Raw genomic sequence first — 19,515 nt, 5'->3', positions numbered from 1 at the left:
TTCTTAGGAATTGTTTTGACCTTAGTGAAGTTACCTGGATGTGATGTGTATTGCAATTGTGAAAATTAAATGTATGTTTTATGTAAAATACCTGGAACAATACCAAGTACATTAACACTTAATAAATGTTAGTATGCTGCTTCCTTTGCTCTTCCTTTCCTCCAGAGGTCATTATTTCATTCAAACAAAACCAATCAGATAGTGAAGTAGGGAAAAAGACCAAAAAATAGGGGTAAAATTAAATTATATTCATTTTCCCATTGTAAAAACCACTTATTTAATTATGGCTCATGATGTTCATGTTTCTCACAAACATCAATTAACATATTGACATATCATAAAACCAAAGATTTATCCTAATAAAGGCTAAACCACTTGTCAAATGTTTTCATAGTCTGATCTTATTGACCTTACCAAATTAATGCTTACTTAAATCTCATTGGAATAGATTGTTTTATCTTCTTGAGCAACTTCACACAACAGTGCTTCTTTTTAAAATTTTTAAAGGAATTGGAAAAAGCAGAAACAAAAATAGGCCAGGCACGGTGGCTCACACCTGTAATCCCCAACAATTTAGGAGGCCAAAGCCAGAGGACTGCTTGAGGCCAGGAGTTTGAGACCAGCCTGGGCAACATATGGAGACCTTTTCCCTACAAAACTCTTTTTTGAGAATTAGCAAAGCATGGTGGCATGCACCTGTAGTCCAAGCTGCTGGTGAGACTGAGGCAGGAGGATCACTTAAGCCCCGGAGTTTGGGGTCATGGTGAGCTATGATTATGCCATTGCATTCCAGGCTTAGCAACTGAGCAACGCCCTCTCTCAAAAAAAAAAAAAATAGACTAAAAAAATTGTTAATTATTAGCAAAATAACGTATTACATACACTATTTTAGCTAAAAGATCTTTCTGTAGAAGACTGTTTTATTGATACATAATTGAAATGAAAATTTCTGACTTCTTTCATATCAGAAACTCTGCCTTAATCCTTTTTCTTGCTTGATAATTGAGGTGCTGTTGTTCACTGTTTTAGGAAAGGAGTGTTCCCAGGATGAAAGCACAGCTGCTGCCATCTTCACTGTTCAGATGGATGACTATTTGGGTGGCAAGCCAGTGCAGAATAGAGAACTTCAAGGATATGAGTCTAATGACTTCGTTAGCTATTTCAAAGGTGGTCTGAAATACAAGGTAAGCAGCTCCCTCAGTTTCCATTATGAATCCCTTTCTCCTCTTGTCCATCCATACCTCCTGTCTTCATAGAATGACAGTTCGTTGAGGGCAGGAGTTTTTGTTTTATCTGTTTTTGTTTTAATCTGTTTTGTTCATGGATATATCCCCAGTACCTGCTGGATACAAAGTAGGTGTTCAATAAATGTTTGTGAAACGTGTGGTACAATATGTGAAATATTGTGACAATTTAATTTGATAGGTTAATTTTTTAAAAGAGCTTTCAGTTGTGTCTTCACAAGATACCTTTTTAATATTTTGTAGCTATTTCAACATTTAAATTTTGGTAATTTGGGTCTTAAAAGTTTTCGTTTTTGCTCTTCTAGAGAATCTCTGAAGTTTCTGCAAGTAACCTAAGCCTTCAAAATCTCAATTGTTCTGGAATATATTAATACAGTATTTATAATAATTATAATTTTAGTAACTGTAAAGAACTATACATGTATTTCCAAAATAGTGTGGTTTGATTTTAGAAGGGATGCAGATGAAAATTTTGAGCTTAAAATTCTGCAGGTAAATTACACACACGCACATATACAATTTATGCACACTGGTCTGAAACACTGATCAATTGGCTTTACTTCTGAAAATAAATAAGAACAAATAGTTAAATGGTTCTGTCCCTTTAAGGCAGCCTTCAGTATAGGACAGGTTTGGTTTTTTTTGGGGTTTTTTTTTTTTTGGCATCCTCCTAGTTAGCTCTCCAGACTGGCCCTCCCTTCACCATTCCTGCCACTCACCCCTCCACACGTGTTCAGTTAAAGTGTGAGGAATACCCTCCCCAGACAAACATCACAGATTTCCGAAATCAAACACGCTCTAGCAAGTGTTCTGCACACCCCACTGCCCCGCCCTGTGAGCATGCTACCCTAGTGAAGACCTGAAACCTTAGAGCTGCACTACAATTCTGACTGTAATACTAAGTCCAGTTACTAAGATGGCAAGGTTTATTTATACTTTTACCTGTTCAGAGTCTTGGTTGAATATTTTGTGATACTATTGAGATCAGAACAAAACACTTATACATTATAGGTTCTCTTATGTCTCTTGAAATCATTATTTTATTCTAGGCTATGAACTACCCTAAATACAAAACTATTACCTCTCATTTTATTTGATTCACAAGAGCTCCTACAGTTTATGACAAATGATACTGAAACTTCCTTTATGTCAGTGAACTCAACATTTTAAATAAATTGAGTCTTGTAGTTACTAAAAGCAGGTGCTGTGACACCGTCCTAGTTATGAACCCATTTCTGCCACATATGACTTGTTTGCTTTAGGGAAAATACTGAGCTTTCTGTGCTCAGTTTCCCCAAACAATGAATATTATAACAGTTTCCTCATACAGGTGTTGTATTAAGGAATAAATTAAATAATAAAGTAACGGTAGTCGAGCGTGGTGGCTCATGCCTGTAATCCCAACACTTTGAGAGGCCAAAGCAGATGGATCACCTGAGGTCAGAAATTTGAGACCAGCCTGACCAATATGGTGAAACTCCCTCTACTAAAAATACAAAATTTAACTGGGCGTAGTGACATGCGCCTGTAACCCTAGCTACTAGGGAAGCTGAGGCAGGAGAATTGCTTGAACCCAGGAGGCAGAGTTTGCAGTGAGCCAAGGTCGTGCCATTGCACTCCAGCCTGGGAGACATGAGTGAAACTCCGTCTCAAAACAGGAGTACATAGATGAAAACTTGTATTTATTTAATTATATAATACTTAGTTTATTCAACCAAGAAATGTAGCAGTTGTTGTAAAATTATGGACTGGGAAATCATTGTATATATATATTTTTTTTAATTTGAGGTTTTAATTGTCCTGAAATTAACATTTAATCTATACCAACTTTTATTGGAGATCGGTGGAAATTTAAAGTCAATGGAAAGGAATGTGCTAATGACAAATTAGCTCTAATTTTCCATGCCATTATTATAGAGGTTTTTGATCTATCAATGACAGTTTTGTTTATACTGTAGCTCAGTTATTCACATATAATTAATTATAATTAATAGTAGAAATAAATATATGGTTCATATCACTTAATTAGAAAAAATGAAAAGGTAAAAGATCATTGCAAATAATATAAGAAGATGTAGTTGATACAGTTAATATTTTTCTTTAATTCAGTGTGATTGTATTTCATTTTATTTTTTTTTTTTTGGTTGGGGATATACAGTCAAGATATTGCATCTCTCCTAGCTTACAGCAAAAACACTCAGGCCTAGCATATTTATTAATAGTAAGAACTGTTTACCAGAAAATAAAGAAGACATTTGATTACTTTAAATGTAAAAACAAGGTCCATACATAAGATCAACCCATTCCTGGCCAGCACTCAACAACCATCTCTGTCCCAACCCTGTACCAGTGTGAACTTTTGGGTGCCTTCTTCTCTGGCTGCTGTCATCTGTACGTGTTACTTCTGACCCTCCTCTAGCCACCTGTCACCTTCTTCCCTGAAATCTTTGCCTTCTTGCTCATTAATGATTTGGGGATCATTAGTGTCCAAAGGACAAGAGCTATGGCTTCTTCTTTTTGTTTTTGCAGCAGCGTTTTATACACTGAAGGTGCTCAGTAAATACTTGCAGTTGTCAATTGAATGGTTAAAACTGAAAGAATAAAGAGACCAAACAAATACAATCTGTTGATTACCAAGGGGTTCTCTCTTGTTTTATGGAATAGGTGGCTATTTTAACTTGGCCTGACAGGTACAGTTTTGGCACAAACACCAGCAGTATTATTGTGCTTTGCTTTGTCTAGGTAGACACCTCATCAGTTTTCTCTTTGTTTTTTGTGTGTCTGTCTTCCCTCATTTATCAGGCTGGAGGCGTGGCATCTGGATTAAATCATGTTCTTACGAACGACCTGACAGCCAGGAGGCTCCTACATGTGAAGGGTCGTAGAGTGGTGAGAGCCACAGAAGTTCCCCTTAGCTGGGACAGTTTCAACAAGGGTGACTGCTTCATCATTGACCTTGGCACCGTAAGTTTCATATACACACATCGATGTCTAAAGAAAAGTGAATTGCTTTCAGATCAAATCATATGTACATGCCATTGAAAAGAATCACTTTTTCTACACACCAGAAAGGGGCCACGTTTATGTGAGCTGAGTAATTGCCAAGTATTTAAATGATGCATGAAGTGAGACTTCAAAGTTTTTATTTTCTTTGATAGGTTTAGAATAGTGATTTAGTTCTTCCTACCATAGAACAGAAATTGACTAATTTTTAATACATTTCCCCTTCTCTCTGAACAAGAGCTTCCTCTAATTATTTTTGTCTCTAATTGTGCATGGGAAAACATAGCTTGAGGGGGAAACTGGTTCCCCCAGCAACAAAAGGTTCTAGAATATAATATGGACATAAGATGAATCTAAACAGCCACCTAAAGAATTTTAAAGACATATTTTGACATACATATATAAACACACCATGCCATTTCACACTTTTCAATTAGCACAAGTACAAATATCAAGTATCATCTTAATGGCATGGGCAATGGTATATTATACCTGACTTATGTTTTCTTCCTGGAAAAGACACTCCTCTAATGTCAGGTATACTTATTAATCATTATTGTCATGACAAAGAAGCATTATTGCAAGACCCTTTGCTAGACCCTAGAAGGTAGAATATAAGTTGTGTCTTTAAAACTTTGTGAAGTTTTTATAATAGAAATAAAGAGCATTTCCCTCCACTGAAAAGCCATGTGCAAAAGCAATGAAAGCAAGAAAGCACAGAACTTATAAGGATCTCCTCTTCCTGCTTTTCATTATCATCATTTTCATCACACCATACATCTCAACATTCTAATTATCATTCCTAACATTTCTGGGCCAAACGTTGTAACAGAGTCATGAGCTGACCTGAATTGCTTCAGTTAGCATGAGGCTTGTCTATGGAATTTGCTCAAGGTTGCAAAGTCAGTAAATGGTGAAGGCAGGAATAGACTCTCAGCATATCTGATGCTCAACGAAGCATTTTGTTTTATTGCATGTACTTGGGCAGTATTTTGGGATAAAGCAGTAGACAGAAGCCCAAAGAGCTTATTCCATCTCCATAGAGGAGGGACACAAAAGATTCTGAAAATAGAGTTACAAAGTTCTGTTTAATCAATATTAATTTAACAACAGTACAGAGATTAAATGTACTAAGGTTATACATTATTTAGAAAATGACCCCAAGATATAAATTGCATCACTTTCTTTAAGTGAGCGTGCATCTATAGTTTTATTACTACTTATACATAATCCAACTGTCTTGGATCATACCAGCTTGTGTGCAAAGTTGAGGTCACAATAATATAAATGCCCAAAGTACAATTCTTAATATTACACGTAGACATCTACACCCTAAATGGCAGTACTTTTGCCCTGAATCTCACAATACATTTCATGGGAAAGTCCTTTTCAACTTCAATAGCTAATTCATTCTCCTAACAGATTTAAGTCCTGACTCTCAGATCTAGGCAGAATACACATACTGTTCCACCCTTTCATTCTCCCCTACTGCCGCCACCCCCTACACTATAAATAAAGAAATAAATAACTCTTGCACATAAATGTCTACAGCCACACAGTTCCAAAAGCAATTGCAGCATTCAGTCTCTCAAACCTTATGCACAATAATTTTCTATCTCAACTTTCATCTCCACCACTTGCACTCTAAAGCCCTTTATAAGTGCTTTTGAAAATAAAATGGCATTTTTATTAGAAAAAGGAGACCCCAGTTCTCATTCCAGTTGCTGTACTCTGAGGTTCTCATCTGTAAAAGTAAATATTTGATTAGGTGATCGCGAGGGTTCCTTAACCAGAAGAGCGCTTCCTAGTGATAATGTAATTAATTACTGCCATTACTTGAAAGTATTTCTTTTCTTAAAAAAAAATTGTTATATATAATGTAATTTCTATGTAAATATAATAATCTATTCAGTTGTCACGAATAGCTTCCAATTCAGCTTTCTAACTATCTGCTATGATACTGGGCAACTCATTAATGTCTCTGAGCCTTAACTTCCTCATTTGTTTTTACATCTTGACTCTGATTTCTGATACCACTTTTATCCTTAGCTGACTATGATTCAGTCTCATCTGACACACAGTCACATCTGGGAAATGGCAGTTATCATCCCAGTTTCAAAAGGGGAAACAAAAGCCTTACGCCTTAGAAGGTATGTGCAAGTCACTCCACATTCATGCCAGTTGCGTGATGACCTAGGATGGGTCCTGGGTTTTTCTATTCCTACTTTACATTTTTTTCACCACACTAAGCTAACTTGGTAGTATATTAGATAGTATAGCCTGGTAATAGAATGTCTTGTGACAGTTTCAGAATCTGCTGAATTCAGAACTGATGATGCCTAATCTGCTGAGATTCCACTGAAAGCAGTAGTATTCACTAAATCATTTATTATTTTGTGGAACAAATACAGAGTTTCCACTATGGGCCAGGTAGTTGGATGTGGTGGTAGACAGGTTGTAGTTCTTGTACCGTATACTCTCTTCCCATAGTCAACCTGTGGGAGTATGGGCTACAAATCCAGGTTCACGTAATAGGGACAGAGTCTCTATTATAAAGTTCCAGGGCATTCATCTATTTAATAGTAAATTATTTTTATTTTATATAGTTAATTATCTTTAATAACTTTCAAGTTCCCTTCTCCCATGCCTTGTAAAAGAGATATTTGGAATGAGAGATATTTGTTGCAGAGGTACTGGTGCTTGGTTATCAATTATATTCCGGAATTTTCCTATACTCAAAAGGGATACCCTGGTGAGAATCAAGCACCAGATTCCTACATAATCTACAGCAAATACCTCCAGGATCTGTGTTTGTGTTATTAACCTTTAGCCAGTTGGTATGTTGCCAAAAGTTTCTGAATGGTGATAAGATCTTGAACTACCTTGGCAACTTTATTTTGGGGTGTGTCAGTAAACAAAGAAATACACGTAGCTAAACTTTTCTGTACCATAATATTTTAATAGTAGTCATTGCGCTAGTTATTTAAAGACAACCTTCTGCATCAGAGAGCCTAAAAGGATGCCAGTGCAGTTTCTTCAAGTTTGTATTGTGACCCAGGTATGAAAAACTTAGGTTAAACATCCAGTTATCACCCAGCTAAGGCCACCTGGCCAAAACTAAGGTTATGGATATAACCTAAATCCCATACCTTGATCATATATCAGAGAAATCAGCTTTTTTGATCAACAGTCACTATTATTAATATGTTATTCCCTATCTCTTAGAAACATTTGTCCTTTTATTGAATTTTAAATTATAGTAAATATTCCCGGACATTACAATATAACCTCCTCAGCCTGAGGCATGAGATAGTAAAATTATCAGTTTAGCCAGTTTGAAAGTGAAGAACATCATCAATATTTTGGAGAATGATTTAGACTCATTGTCTCATATTTAGCATATTTTTAGAAAATAACATGAAATGTGGCTAGATCTTACCAATTTACAGAGTCATTGGAAAAACACTTTTGAACAATGTATTTTAAAGTTGGTGAATTTATTAGTCATGATTTTCCCACTATTTTTAAAGATATGAAGTATTTTTAGAAATTAGTAAACTTACATCTGAAAATACTGTAAAATACTACTAGTAACTGCAGAATGTGAATGATAGTGGAAGAAAAGCCCATATTCTTAAGATTTGGAGTCTGGGGCTAACTCTTGGAAAGATATGTCACAGTCAGCCACTAGTGAAGAATTCGATTTCCCAGGAGTAGGAATTCCTGCGGTGAGCTGCTGATCCTGATGTTCCCCATGTTCTGTTTCCTTGCTGTTTGGTCAGTGATGCAACTTTACCCTGTTCTCCTCACTATTTATAATCGATCATGCCCTCTCCCATTGTTCAGTCATGCTGCTTTGAAAAAACAGTCTCCACTTCCTCATTTACCAGTCAGTCTTTAACCCACAGTCCGACTTTCACTCCCACAGTTCCTCGGAAACTGTTCTTGTTATGGGCATCGATGACCCCTGCTAAATCCGGTGGACACCGTGACATTATGCGCGTGATTCTTGTGTTGCAACCCACACTTTTGACTTTTCCCAGCTTCTCCAGCCTCACTCCTCCCCTGGCTTCCTTGTTTTTCTCCCTCTCAGGCCACTCTTGTTCTTCTTTGCATGGCCTGCCCACACCTTCAAGTGCTTTTTTAAAGGATTTTAATTATTTTCTCTTCTTTTATACATTCTTCCTAAGCAAACTCATCCCCACCCAGAGCTTCAACTACTACCCATGAGTCAATCTAAACTTTAAATCTAACTCAGACCTCTTGCCTGAGCTCCAAATCAGTATTTCAGATATTTCATGTTATGTGTGTCATAAGAACCTCAAACTCAACACATCTAGAAAGTGATTTCTTCTCTAATTGCCTTTATCTTATTAATGGAGCCACCACTCACTCAGGTTTTCAAAGCCAAAATCCAGGAGTCATCCTGACTTCTCCCAAGTGCTCCACATTCATTTAATCGCTATCCTAGCCTATTCTACCTTCTGATTATCTCTTGAATCTTTCCTGTTCTCTTCATTGCTGTTGATACTGTCTTAGTACCCAGTGCCTGACACATTCCTTCAAGTCACCAGACTTTTGCTTTTGCAGATGGATTCCTTTCCTAGAATACTCGCCTCTTATTTGGCACCTTTCTCCAGCAGGCATCCAATATTTTCTCATCCTTTGATATCCACGTCAGATATTGTCTTCTTCATAGTTTGTTTCCTGACCTTTTCTTCTGCTTCCACTGTCCAGTGTCCCAGCCCTTTAGGGTCAGATTTAGACTTAACTTTCCTGTCATTATGCAGAGACTTGCTTCTCAGCCTTTTTTATATTGCTTGTCTATTTACTTATCAGCCTTCCTCACTCACTGTGTTTCTAAAATATAAAGCCTACAACTTATAGTCACTCAACAAATGTTTCAACAAATGTATATCTATCCAGCATAAAGAATATGGCTCATGCAGTCACATGTCTAGAGTGTTTTTTTATTCATTTATAACTCAACTGGACCCTATTCTCAAGCTCCTATTTCCCCAGAAGTTTTAAAAATAATTTTGATTTATTGAAATAAATTTTGAATGGCCAGTAAGAAAATGATAAAATGCTGAACATCACTAATTATCAGGAAAATGGAAAGCAAAACCACTATGAGATATCATCTTATCCCAGTTAGAATGACTGTCATCAAAAACACACACAGAAAAAACAAATGCTCATGAGGATGCAGAGAAAAAGGAACTCTTATACGCTGTGGTAAGGTAAATTACTACAGCCATTATGAAAAACATTATGGAAGTTTCTCAAAAAAAATAAAAATAGAACTACCATATGATCCAGCAATCCCACTACTGGGTATTTATCTAAAGGAAGGGACATTAGTATATCAAAGGGATACGCATGCCCCTATGTTTATTGCATCACTATTCACAATAGCAGACATATGGAATCAACATAAATATCCATAAACAGATGAATAAAGAAAATGTGATATACACACAATGGAACAATAATCAGCCATAAAATAAAGAATGGAATCCTTCCATTTGCACCAACATGGATGAATCTGGAGGATATTATGTTAAGCAAAGCAAGTCAGGCACAGAAAGATAAACACTTCATCTTCTCACTCAAATGCAGGGACTTAAAAAATGAGCTTATAGATCTAGAGAGTAGAATTGTGGTTATGAGAGATTGGGAAGGGTAGGGGTAGGGGAGGATAGGGAGAGGTTAATTAACAGATACAAAATTATAGCAAGATAGGAGGAATAAGTTCTGTTCTACCGTTCTATAGTGCTATGTGGTGAATACAGTTAACAATAATTTATTGTCTATTTTTTCAAAGCTAGAAAAGGATTTCGAGTGTTCCCAGTACAAATAAGTGATAACTATTTGAGGTGATTGATGTGCTAATTACTCTGATTTGATCATTACACACTTTATACTTGTATCAAAATATCACTCTGTAGCCAATAAATATGTACAATTCTTACATGTCAACTAAAAATAAAAGGGAATAAAGGTGAATTTTGTTAGCCATTAAAGCAGTTTGAACTTATCCTACCCATCCTCTTTTCCATCCCTCAGGAGTAGGGGACATATATGTGATATTGTGGCCTGGGGGTGGGGAGTGAGGATGAGGATGGATGTGTGAATCTGGTTTGTAGTCATCAGTCCTCACTAATCTATAACCTTCATTGAGGTATAGTCATTCCATTCATTCCAGTGATTCTTGAGCTTTCGGCTTTGGCCTCTGTTCCCAAGACATTTGCTAGGGAATATCCATAGCCTCATTTTAGTCATCTGATGTCATGGCCACATATCACTACAACACCCTTTTTGGTTCTGTCAGCCACTACTGCACTCTTCTCAGGAACTCTGCTTTGTTTTTCCCAGACTACCCTGGAATTGTGGGACACTGTATCCTCATCGTACCAGTGCCCCTTGGCCCAATGGCTTGGATGCTACCCTCAGTCATTTCTGCTCTAATGCTTAGGCTCGTGGATGGGTGTAGGACAAATCAATTGGAAGGGAAGTGTGCTGGGCTCTTCTCAAAGATTCATTGCTTTGGGTTAGATTTCCTACTTTTTTCAGTCTTCTTTTTTACTTTTTGAACCAGGCAAACTAGTCTTACACCACCTCACATTCTTGCTTACTCTGTGGTTCCTGCAAAATACACCCCAGCCCCTAAGACCAACACTGTACTGCTTACGACGCAAGACCAGCTTTCGAAACAGCATCCTCACTTACTCCTGGCCAAAAAGCTGTAGCAAAATCAAGTTTCTTTTAAATTAAAACTATGTTAGCTTTCAGACTTTTGTCTCTGCTATTACTTAAAAATGCTCATTTTAAAACTAAAGACTGAACCAAATCTTCTCTGTTCTGGATAAATTTTTCCTTACCCCCAAAGTAATGCATACCACTAGATTTATAAGAGGAGAGCCTTGAGGCAACAAGAATGGGTAAGGGGAAAGGTACACCAAATATTAGATCTCTAAAATGTACCCTGAAGTAAAAGTAGGGATGAATGGCATTTATTCTGTGCCTAGTGTGTGCTGAGTGAATAGAATTGTAAGGGTAAACAGCAGATAGGCTTTGACCTTCAGGTACTGTCAAATGCTGGGAGGCATAGACACATACACAAGTAAGAGGATGACAAGGTAAAATGTGAGACATGCAGGAGGAAAGGTGTAAACACATTATAATTGGAGAATGGATGAGGGCGCTGTAAGGTTAGCCTAGAGAAAGGACGAGAGAGAGACCCAAGGTCAGGCGAGTAAGTTTACTAACCTGCCAGGCTGCTTCACCACAGTCAGAGGAGGCAGCCCTGAGCTTACAAAATGAGGGTTTTATACGGGGGAGAGAGACCCTGGGGTTGCTTATTGGTTAACCTTACCACACATCGTCTCGTGACCAGGTTACAATACAGGAATTTACAAGAGGGTGTAACTTAGGTTTATCCACGTTTCTCGTGACCTCCCCCATGCCGCCCGCAGGGCTGTAAGCAAGTCTGGTGACCTTGCTGTAGCGCCTAGATAAGGGTCCAGGAACGCAGCTGCAGAGTATTCAGGGTAAGGGTCAGCTGTATCGGGTGGGGCGGGGTGGGGAGGGGTTCTGGTGCAGCTTGTTCCTAACATTCCAGCCTTTTAATAGGTAATAGAAGAGGGGCGCCGTTGTCCTCTGGCTGCTTCTTGCTGGATAGGGGCGATGGTTGGGGGGAGTGGCTGGGTAGTAGGGACTGCCGTTCCTGGAGCTGTCGGTGTTCTCGGAGTAGCATCATGTCTTGTACTGTTCCATGGGTGAAGGTTCTAACATGGTCCTGTAAAAACTGGGTAAAGAGATGTAAGAGACATGGGCCAAGTGCTAAATGGAGGAAGAGGGTAATGGTAGGGCCTAGGAAGGGCAGTAGCCAGGGTGCCCAGGAGTTACGAAATCACCTGGGCCAGGAATCTGAAAGGCGCTGCCTGATTTCAGAAGCTTTTTTTTTTTTTTTTTTTGAGACGGAGTCTTGCTCTGTCGCCCAGGCTGGAGTGCAGTGGCGCAATCTCGGCTCACTGCAAGCTCCGCCTCCCGGGTTCACGCCACACGCCATTTTCCTGCCTCAGCCTCCCGAGTAGCTGGGACTACAGGCGCCCGCCACCACGCCCGGCTAATTTTTTCTATGTTTAGTAGAGACGGGCTTTCACCGTGTTAGCCAAGATGGTCTCGATCTCCTGACCTCATGATCCGCCCGCCTCGGCCTCCCAAAGATCTGGGATTACAGGCGTGAGCCACTGCACCCGGCCAGAAGCCTTTTCATTTATTCGTCGAGCATGTCTTGTACTAGTCCTGACTGGTTAGTATAGAAACAGCACTCCTCTTCTAAAAAGATACACAGTCCGCCTTTCTCGGCAGTGAGGAGATCTAAACCTTGATGGTTTTGAAGTGTCACTGCTGCTTAAAGAGTCTTTTGGAATTGGAGAGCAGGTCTGTTTGGAATTGGAGACCCCTTCGTGGGGTTTTGGGAGGGCCTGGTTGGCTTGTTGGCAGAGGAGATGGCGGATGAGGGTGAGTGTTGGGAGGTATTCTAGCTGAGAGTTAGAAGGGGGCCTGTTTTGTAAGAGAAGAGGGCGTCCGTATATTAACTCAAATGGACTGAGGAAGGAGGGTGCTTTTGGACTGGCTCTAATGCTGTCCAGTGCTATGGGCAAAAGGGAGGTCCATGGTTTTTGGACTTCAAGAGTGAGTTTGGTTAACTGAGCCTTAAGGATCCCATTTGCCCTTTCGACTTTTTCGGATGTCTTGGGCCAGCATAGGATATGGAGACACCACTGGATGCCGAGGGACTGAGAAACCTGTTGAGTGATTTGGGAGATGAAGCTAGGGGCCATTGTCTGATTGTATGGAGCCAGGGAGACCAAATCTAGGGATGATTTCTGTTACAAGAATTTGGGAGACTTCTGTGGCCTTTTCTGAAGAGGTAGGAAATGCTTCTACCCATCCAGAGAAGGTGTCTATAAGAGTAAGAATACATTTTGTCCTCTTGATGGGATGCATTTGGGTGAAGTCTATTTGCAAGTCCTCACCTGGGAGTGTTCCTCTGAGCTGATGTGTAGGGATGGAGGGAGAGTGGAGGGCCCCTTGGGAGGAAGTCACAGAGCATATAGGACAGTTTGAGGTTATGTCTCTTAGTGAGGTGAATAGATGGGGGAAGGAGAAATAGAGTGAAGGAGTAGGTGTGGGGGCGCACACTGATATGGAAGGATTGGTGAAGAGATGTCAGAATTTCTTTGGTCTGCTCTTAGGGGAGGACAAGCTTTTGATTTTTGACTATCCAGTCCCCTTGAAAGGAGGCTCCTTGCTGTAGTAGCAAAGCTTTCTCGGTGGGAGAGTTCTTTGGTTGGATTGTTGGGGTAACAAGAAGGAGAGGGGCAGAGGCAGAAGAAAGGGAGGCTTCTTTTGCTGCCTCATCGGCCTTTCTGTTGCCTCTTGAGATTTCATCTGAACCTGTTTGAACCTTCAGGTTTCATCTGAACCAGTATAACTCCTGCTTTAGCTGGGAGGTGTGTGGCCTGAAGGAGTTAATAAATAAGGGGGCCATTAGTGATAGGGGTTCCTTTGGCAGTAAGGAGTCCTCTCTTTTGCCAGATAGCAGCATGGGAACGAGGAATGTGATAGGCATATTTGGAGTCTGTATAAATGTTGACTCGTTTGCCTTTGGAAAGTGTTAGGGCCCTGGTGAGAGCTATGAGTTCTGCTTTTTGGGAGGAGGATCCTGGCTTCAATTACTTGGTCAAGGGAAACAACTGCATATCCAGCAATTTGGGGGTAGCCGGTGGGCCCGGAAGAGGAGCCATCTGTGAATAGTTGGTCATCCGGGTTGGTGAGAGGCTCGGAGGAAATGTTTGGGAAACGTGGCTGTACCTGGTCCAGGATATTGGTGCAAAAATGAGTAGAAAGGGAAGAGGATACGGGGAGCAAGGATGCTGGGTTGAGGGGAGCACTTCTGGCAAGACTGAATTTGGGATTTTTTATAAAGAGGGTGTGGAGTAATTGAATCCTGGAAGGAGGAAGGGAGCTTAATGCTTGGGAGGAGAGGAGATCTTGTAGATTATGAGAACTGTGGACGGTGGTATTCTGGCTGAAAATTAGTTTCCTGCTTTCTAGAGCTAAGCTGGCCACCGCTTCTAGTGCTTTAAAGCAGGTTGGCCACCCTTTGACTGTGTTATCTAGTTGTTTAGAGAAGTAAGCTACAGGGGCAAAGGAAGGAGGATTTCCTTTCTGTTGTCCTAAGACACCGAGGGCTGTTCCTCAGCTTTCGGCAGTATAGAGAGTGAAAGGTTGGGAGATAACAGGTAAGGACGGAGCTGACACAGTGACAAGAGCAGTTTGGAGTTTGTGGAAGCTGGGGAGTATGTTATGTGTGGGGTTTAGAGGTTCATTGGGAGGGCCTTTGGCCACTTCATAGAGGGGACGAGCTAGGAGGGCAAAGTTGGAAATCCATATTCTAAAGAAGCCTGCTAGCCCTAGGAAGGAAAGGATTTCGCTTTTGGAGGAGGGTGGGGGTAGATTTTCTATTAATGCTGCCCCGGCTGGAGTCATAGCCTGGGCCCCAGGGGAAAGTTGAATTCCTAAGTAAGTCACCATGGAGATGGAGAGTTGGGCCTTGGAGGGGGAGACCCTATACCCTTTGATAGCGAGAAAGTTTAAGAGAGCAGTGGCCATGTGAGTTTGAGAGTCTTTTAGAGAGGGGCTGCAAAGAAGAAGGTCGTCCATGTATTGAAGAAGATGACTGGGAGACAGGTATAAGGAAGGGAGGTCTCAGGCTAGAGCTTGTCCGAAGAAATGAGGGCTATCCCTGAAGCCCTGAGGGAGGACAGTCCATGTGAGTTGTTGTGACTGGAGGGTGTCAGAGTCAGTCCAGGTGAAAGCAAATAGGTTTTGGGAATCAGGGTGTAGGGAAATGGTAAAGAAGGCATCCTTCAGGTCAATTGCAGTGTAGAGGGTGGTGTTGGCAGGGATGAGAGAGAGAAGTGTATAGGGGTTATGGACTATGGGATGAATAGGGAGGACAGCTTGATTGATGGCTCAGAGGTCGTGAACGAGTGGGTATGAGCCATCAGACTTTTTAACAGGGAGGATAGGGGTGTTATATGGAGAGTGTGTTGGTCTAAGAAGACCGCATGAGCAGAGCTTGTTTACGATGGGCTGTAGGCCCTTTTGGTGGGTTAGAGCAATGGGGTATTGAGGAACGCTGGGAAATTTGGAAGGGTCTTTTAACTGGATTTTGGTGGGGTCATGATGAGCAGCTATGGAAGGGTTAATGAGAGAGGCAGGAAGTGGGTACTGGGGAGAGGGGTCAGGAGCCAGACTGGCAAAGAAGAGCAGGAGGGGACTCTAGTTAAGGGGGGCAAGAAAAGGTGATAGAAGCTTTGACTTTGGCTAAAAGGTCTCAGCCTAGAATGGCGGTGGGGCAACGAGGCATGATAAGGAAAGAGTGTGAGAAAACGGCATCAAACAGGGAAAAAGTAAGAGGTCTGGTGGCAAGTGGACAAGAGATGAGTCTATCAACCCCCACAACTGAGACTTGAGAGGGATGAGTGGGTCTTGAGAACTCAGGCAAAGCTGAGTGGGTGGCCCCACTATCAATTAAAAAAGAGATCGGCTTACCCGCTACTAGTAGAGTTACCCTGGGCTCCGATGCAGTGATGGCAGTGGGGGCCGGGGGCCGGGGCCCAGGGGCCCTGGGCCTCATCAGTCTTCAGTGGCTAGGCCAAGGAGCTGTGAGAGTGCAAGTGATTCTTCACTTTTTGTCTTGTTGAAGGGATGGTGGCTCTGAGGAGCATGCTTGTCTGCCCATCTGTTGAGAGGACAATCAGACTTCCAGTGCCCATCTGCTGGCAGACTAGGCAAGGGCTCTTCGGCACTCATGGGTGGGGACATGCCCACATCCAGTGGCCTTCTTTGCTGCACTTAAAACAAGGCCCAGGAGGGTTGCTGCAATCGGGTCTTTTGTGCCCTTGGGTACTATGGCTAGGCTGACAGATAGCCACTGCTAGAAGCTGGTATTTAGCACGATCTCTTTGGGCTTTATCTAATTTATTTTGCTCATCTCTGTTATTAAAGACTTTGAAAGCCAGGTTAAGGAGGTCTTGTTGTGGGGTTTGAGAGACATCTTCAGCCTTTTTAAGTTTGTGCCGGATATCAGGGGCAGATTGGGAAATAAAATGGGTATTAAGAACAATAGTTCCTTCTCAGGAGGCGGGGTCGATGCGGGTATATTTTTGGAGAGCTTCTGTAAGGCGGGAAAGAGATTGGGCAGGATTTTCATCTGCCTTTTGGGAAATGTCTTTAAGTTTTTCAAAATTTACAGCCTATGGGCAGCTTTGTTAAGGCCTGCAATGAGGCAAGTAATCATATGGCTACAGTACGCTGGGCCAGGGTCTGTGGGTTGGTATTCCCAGGAAGGCTCTTCCCAGGGAACAGCAGCAGCTCCTACGGGCTTAGTAGGATCCTGCCGATGAAGATCGTCGGCATATGCTTGTGCTGCGAGCCACACTCTTTCCTTCTCTTCTGGAAGGAGGGTAGAAGAGAGGATAAAGTAGAGATCATGCCAAGTGAGTTCATAAGATTGAGTAAGATATTTAAATTCTTTGATAAAAGTATCGGGATCAGAGGAGAAGGACCCGAGACGTTCTTCAATCTGTAAGAGATCGTAGAAGGAGAAAGGGACGTGGACACGGACGATCCCCTCGGCTCCTGCTACTTCCCAGAGAGGAAGCAAGGGAGCTGGTTGCTGAGCACGTTGGGCCCGAGAGCGGGTGAGGGGAGGAGGCAGAGAGGACTCAGAGTCAGAAGCAGGTTGGTTAGAGAGATGGGGGGAGAGGGGTAGAGCCGGAGCAGGGACATACGGTGGAGGATCATGATGCTCTGGTGGAGGATCACGATGCTGTCGGGGAGGGAGAAAATCCACCGGGTCAAAGGAAGAGGAGTCATCGGCTGGGTCTGTGGGTGGGGTGGTGGGAGATGAGTCAGGTTTTGAGCTGGTGAGTAGGATTTGGAAAGTAGAGCAGGACTGGCAGAGAGAAGGGCAGTTACGGAGAATGAAGAAAGCCTGAACATAAGGAATCTCAGACCATTTCTCATTGCGATGGCAAAAGTTGTCTAAGTCTCTAAGTATATTGAAATTGAAAGTGCCATTTTCGGGCCATTGGGAGCCATTGTCCAATTGGTATTGAGGCCATACAGTATTGCAGTAAAAGATAAGCCTCTTAGAACGGATCTCTGAACGGAGGCCGAGAGACTTGCGATTGCGGAGGAGACACCCAAGGGGGGTGGTCTTGGGAGGGGTAGACTGAGAGGCTCCCATAGTGAATGGAGGAGGTGAGGGTAGAGGAAGAAGAGACCACAGATGACAAGGACGAGAGGGGGGCCCCTGTCTCGCGGGCCTTGTATGGAATAGAGGAGGTAGCCACCGAGTCAGGCGTCCCTGAAATGGAGGAACCAGAGGCCTGGAGGCCAAAGGAAGCCCTTGGCCCAAGGTTGGGTCTTTTGGGAGTGAAGAGACGGTCAAGGGTTCCGGGTAATAGGCAAAAGTCTCTCTTACTCACCCTTCGCAGAGGCTCTGATGGTGGATGAAGTCGCCAACAATGGGAGAATTCTGGGAGATCCTTAGGGTCTTCAGCAGGTTCGGGAAGGGGAGGTTGGCTAGGTAAGGGATGATAGGAGAGAGAGAGAGAGAGAGTCCTCTAAGGATGCCCAGCCAGAGCCTATCCCCTTCCTGGGTTTTGGCATCAAAATGAAGGTTAGCCAAGAGAAAGGATGAGAGAGAGACCCAAGGTCAGGCGAGTAAGCTTATTATCCTGCTGAGCTGCTCCACCACAGTCAGAGGAGGCAGCACTGAGCTTACAGAATGAGGGGTTTATATGGGGGAGAGAGACCCTGGGGTTGTTTGTCAGTTAACTTTACCACATATCATCTTGTGACCAGGTTTCAATATAGGAATTTACAAGAAGGCGTAACTTAGGTTTATCCACATTTCTCGTGACCTCCCCCATGCCGCCCGTAGGGCTGTAAGCAAGTCTGGTGACCTTGCTGTAGGCCTAGATAAGGGTCCAGGAATGCAGCTGCAGAGTATTTGGGGTAAGAGTCAGCTGCATTGGGGTGAGGGGAGGGGTCCTGGGGCAGATTGTTCCTAACATTCCAGCCTTTTAATAGGTAATAGAAGAGGGGCACCATTGTCATCTGGCTGCTTCTTGCTGGATAGGGGCAATGGTTGAGGGGAGAGGAGCAGGCACTAGGAAAGACAACTCTTAAGATGTTATGATTTGTACTTTAATACTCAGCCATAGTTTCACATTAGAATCATTTGGAAAAGTTTTTTAAAATACTGGTAACTGTGACTTGACCCCTGAAGATTCTGATTTTAAAGTTTTGGAATTTGGTGTTTGGACTTCTTAAGACTCCTTCCCTCCAGGACACCATAATATAATGTACACTGAATGTTGAAAATCACTTCAAGAAAATGTCTAAAGGTGCTGGGCAGTTCAGGGTCATATTGTTACCAGTGGAAGGCATCCACATTACTAGTGGCAAGTCCATATGGGTCTGCAGCAACCTCAATTCTTATCTCCTCAGAAGAAAGAATTCGACTGAGGGGCATAAGGCAGAGAAAGAGACCAAGACAAGTTTCAGAGCAGGAGTGGAAGTTTGTTTTTAAAGGGCTTAGAACAGGAAGGAAAGGAAAGGAACGTATGCTTGGAAGAGACCCAAGCAGGCACCAAAGTCAAGCGTAGTGTTTACTTTGATCCTAGGACTTTATAGATTCCTTTCCCATGATTCTTCCCTTAGGATGGGCTGCCTGAATGTGCAGTGCCCTCCTTACCCTTAGGAGGTGAGCACATGCGGTGTGTCTAGGAAGTCGTACACATGCCCACCTGAGGCTTTCTTCCTTTCCAGTGGTGTGTCCCCAGAAGGTCATACACCACTATGTTGTCTCTTCATGCACATCCCCAAGAAGTTGCTTCTCCCTGCCGTCTGCGTTCAATTAAGTGCAATAGGTGTGGACCATCAGGAAATGGCCTCCCTGACGTCTGCGTTCACTTTAGTGCAACAGGTGTGGACCTTCAGGAAATGGCCTCTTTCTGGTGCCAGCTGCCAATTTATCACTTTTAGAGAGGCAATGTGATCATTGCCGAACCATCAGCTGACATTCCTAGTGGTTGGGGGAGGGCCCTCTCCTGCCCTACTCATGCCTGCGTAACTACCTGTAACAATACGCATGAAGAAGCGGTAACTCTTGATGTTG

General features: G+C 42.2%; 1 protein-coding gene across 1 annotated transcript in view; it reads left to right on the top strand.

Annotated features, from left to right (window-relative positions):
- The window catches only part of SCIN (scinderin), a 78,345-nt gene that overhangs the window by 6,462 nt on the left and 52,368 nt on the right, over nt 1-19,515 (top strand). Inside the window, exons 2-3 of the mRNA XM_002818193.6 lie at nt 1,030-1,184; nt 4,047-4,208. Coding sequence (XP_002818239.1) covers nt 1,030-1,184; nt 4,047-4,208 — 317 coding nt within the window. The remainder of the gene's footprint in view (nt 1-1,029; nt 1,185-4,046; nt 4,209-19,515) is intronic.

This window comes from Pongo abelii, chromosome 6 (assembly GCF_028885655.2).
Source record: "Pongo abelii isolate AG06213 chromosome 6, NHGRI_mPonAbe1-v2.0_pri, whole genome shotgun sequence".
Taxonomy (NCBI): Eukaryota; Metazoa; Chordata; class Mammalia; order Primates; family Hominidae; genus Pongo; species Pongo abelii.
Note: the sequence above shows the minus strand (reverse complement) of the source record. Positions and strands in the feature narration are given on the sequence as shown.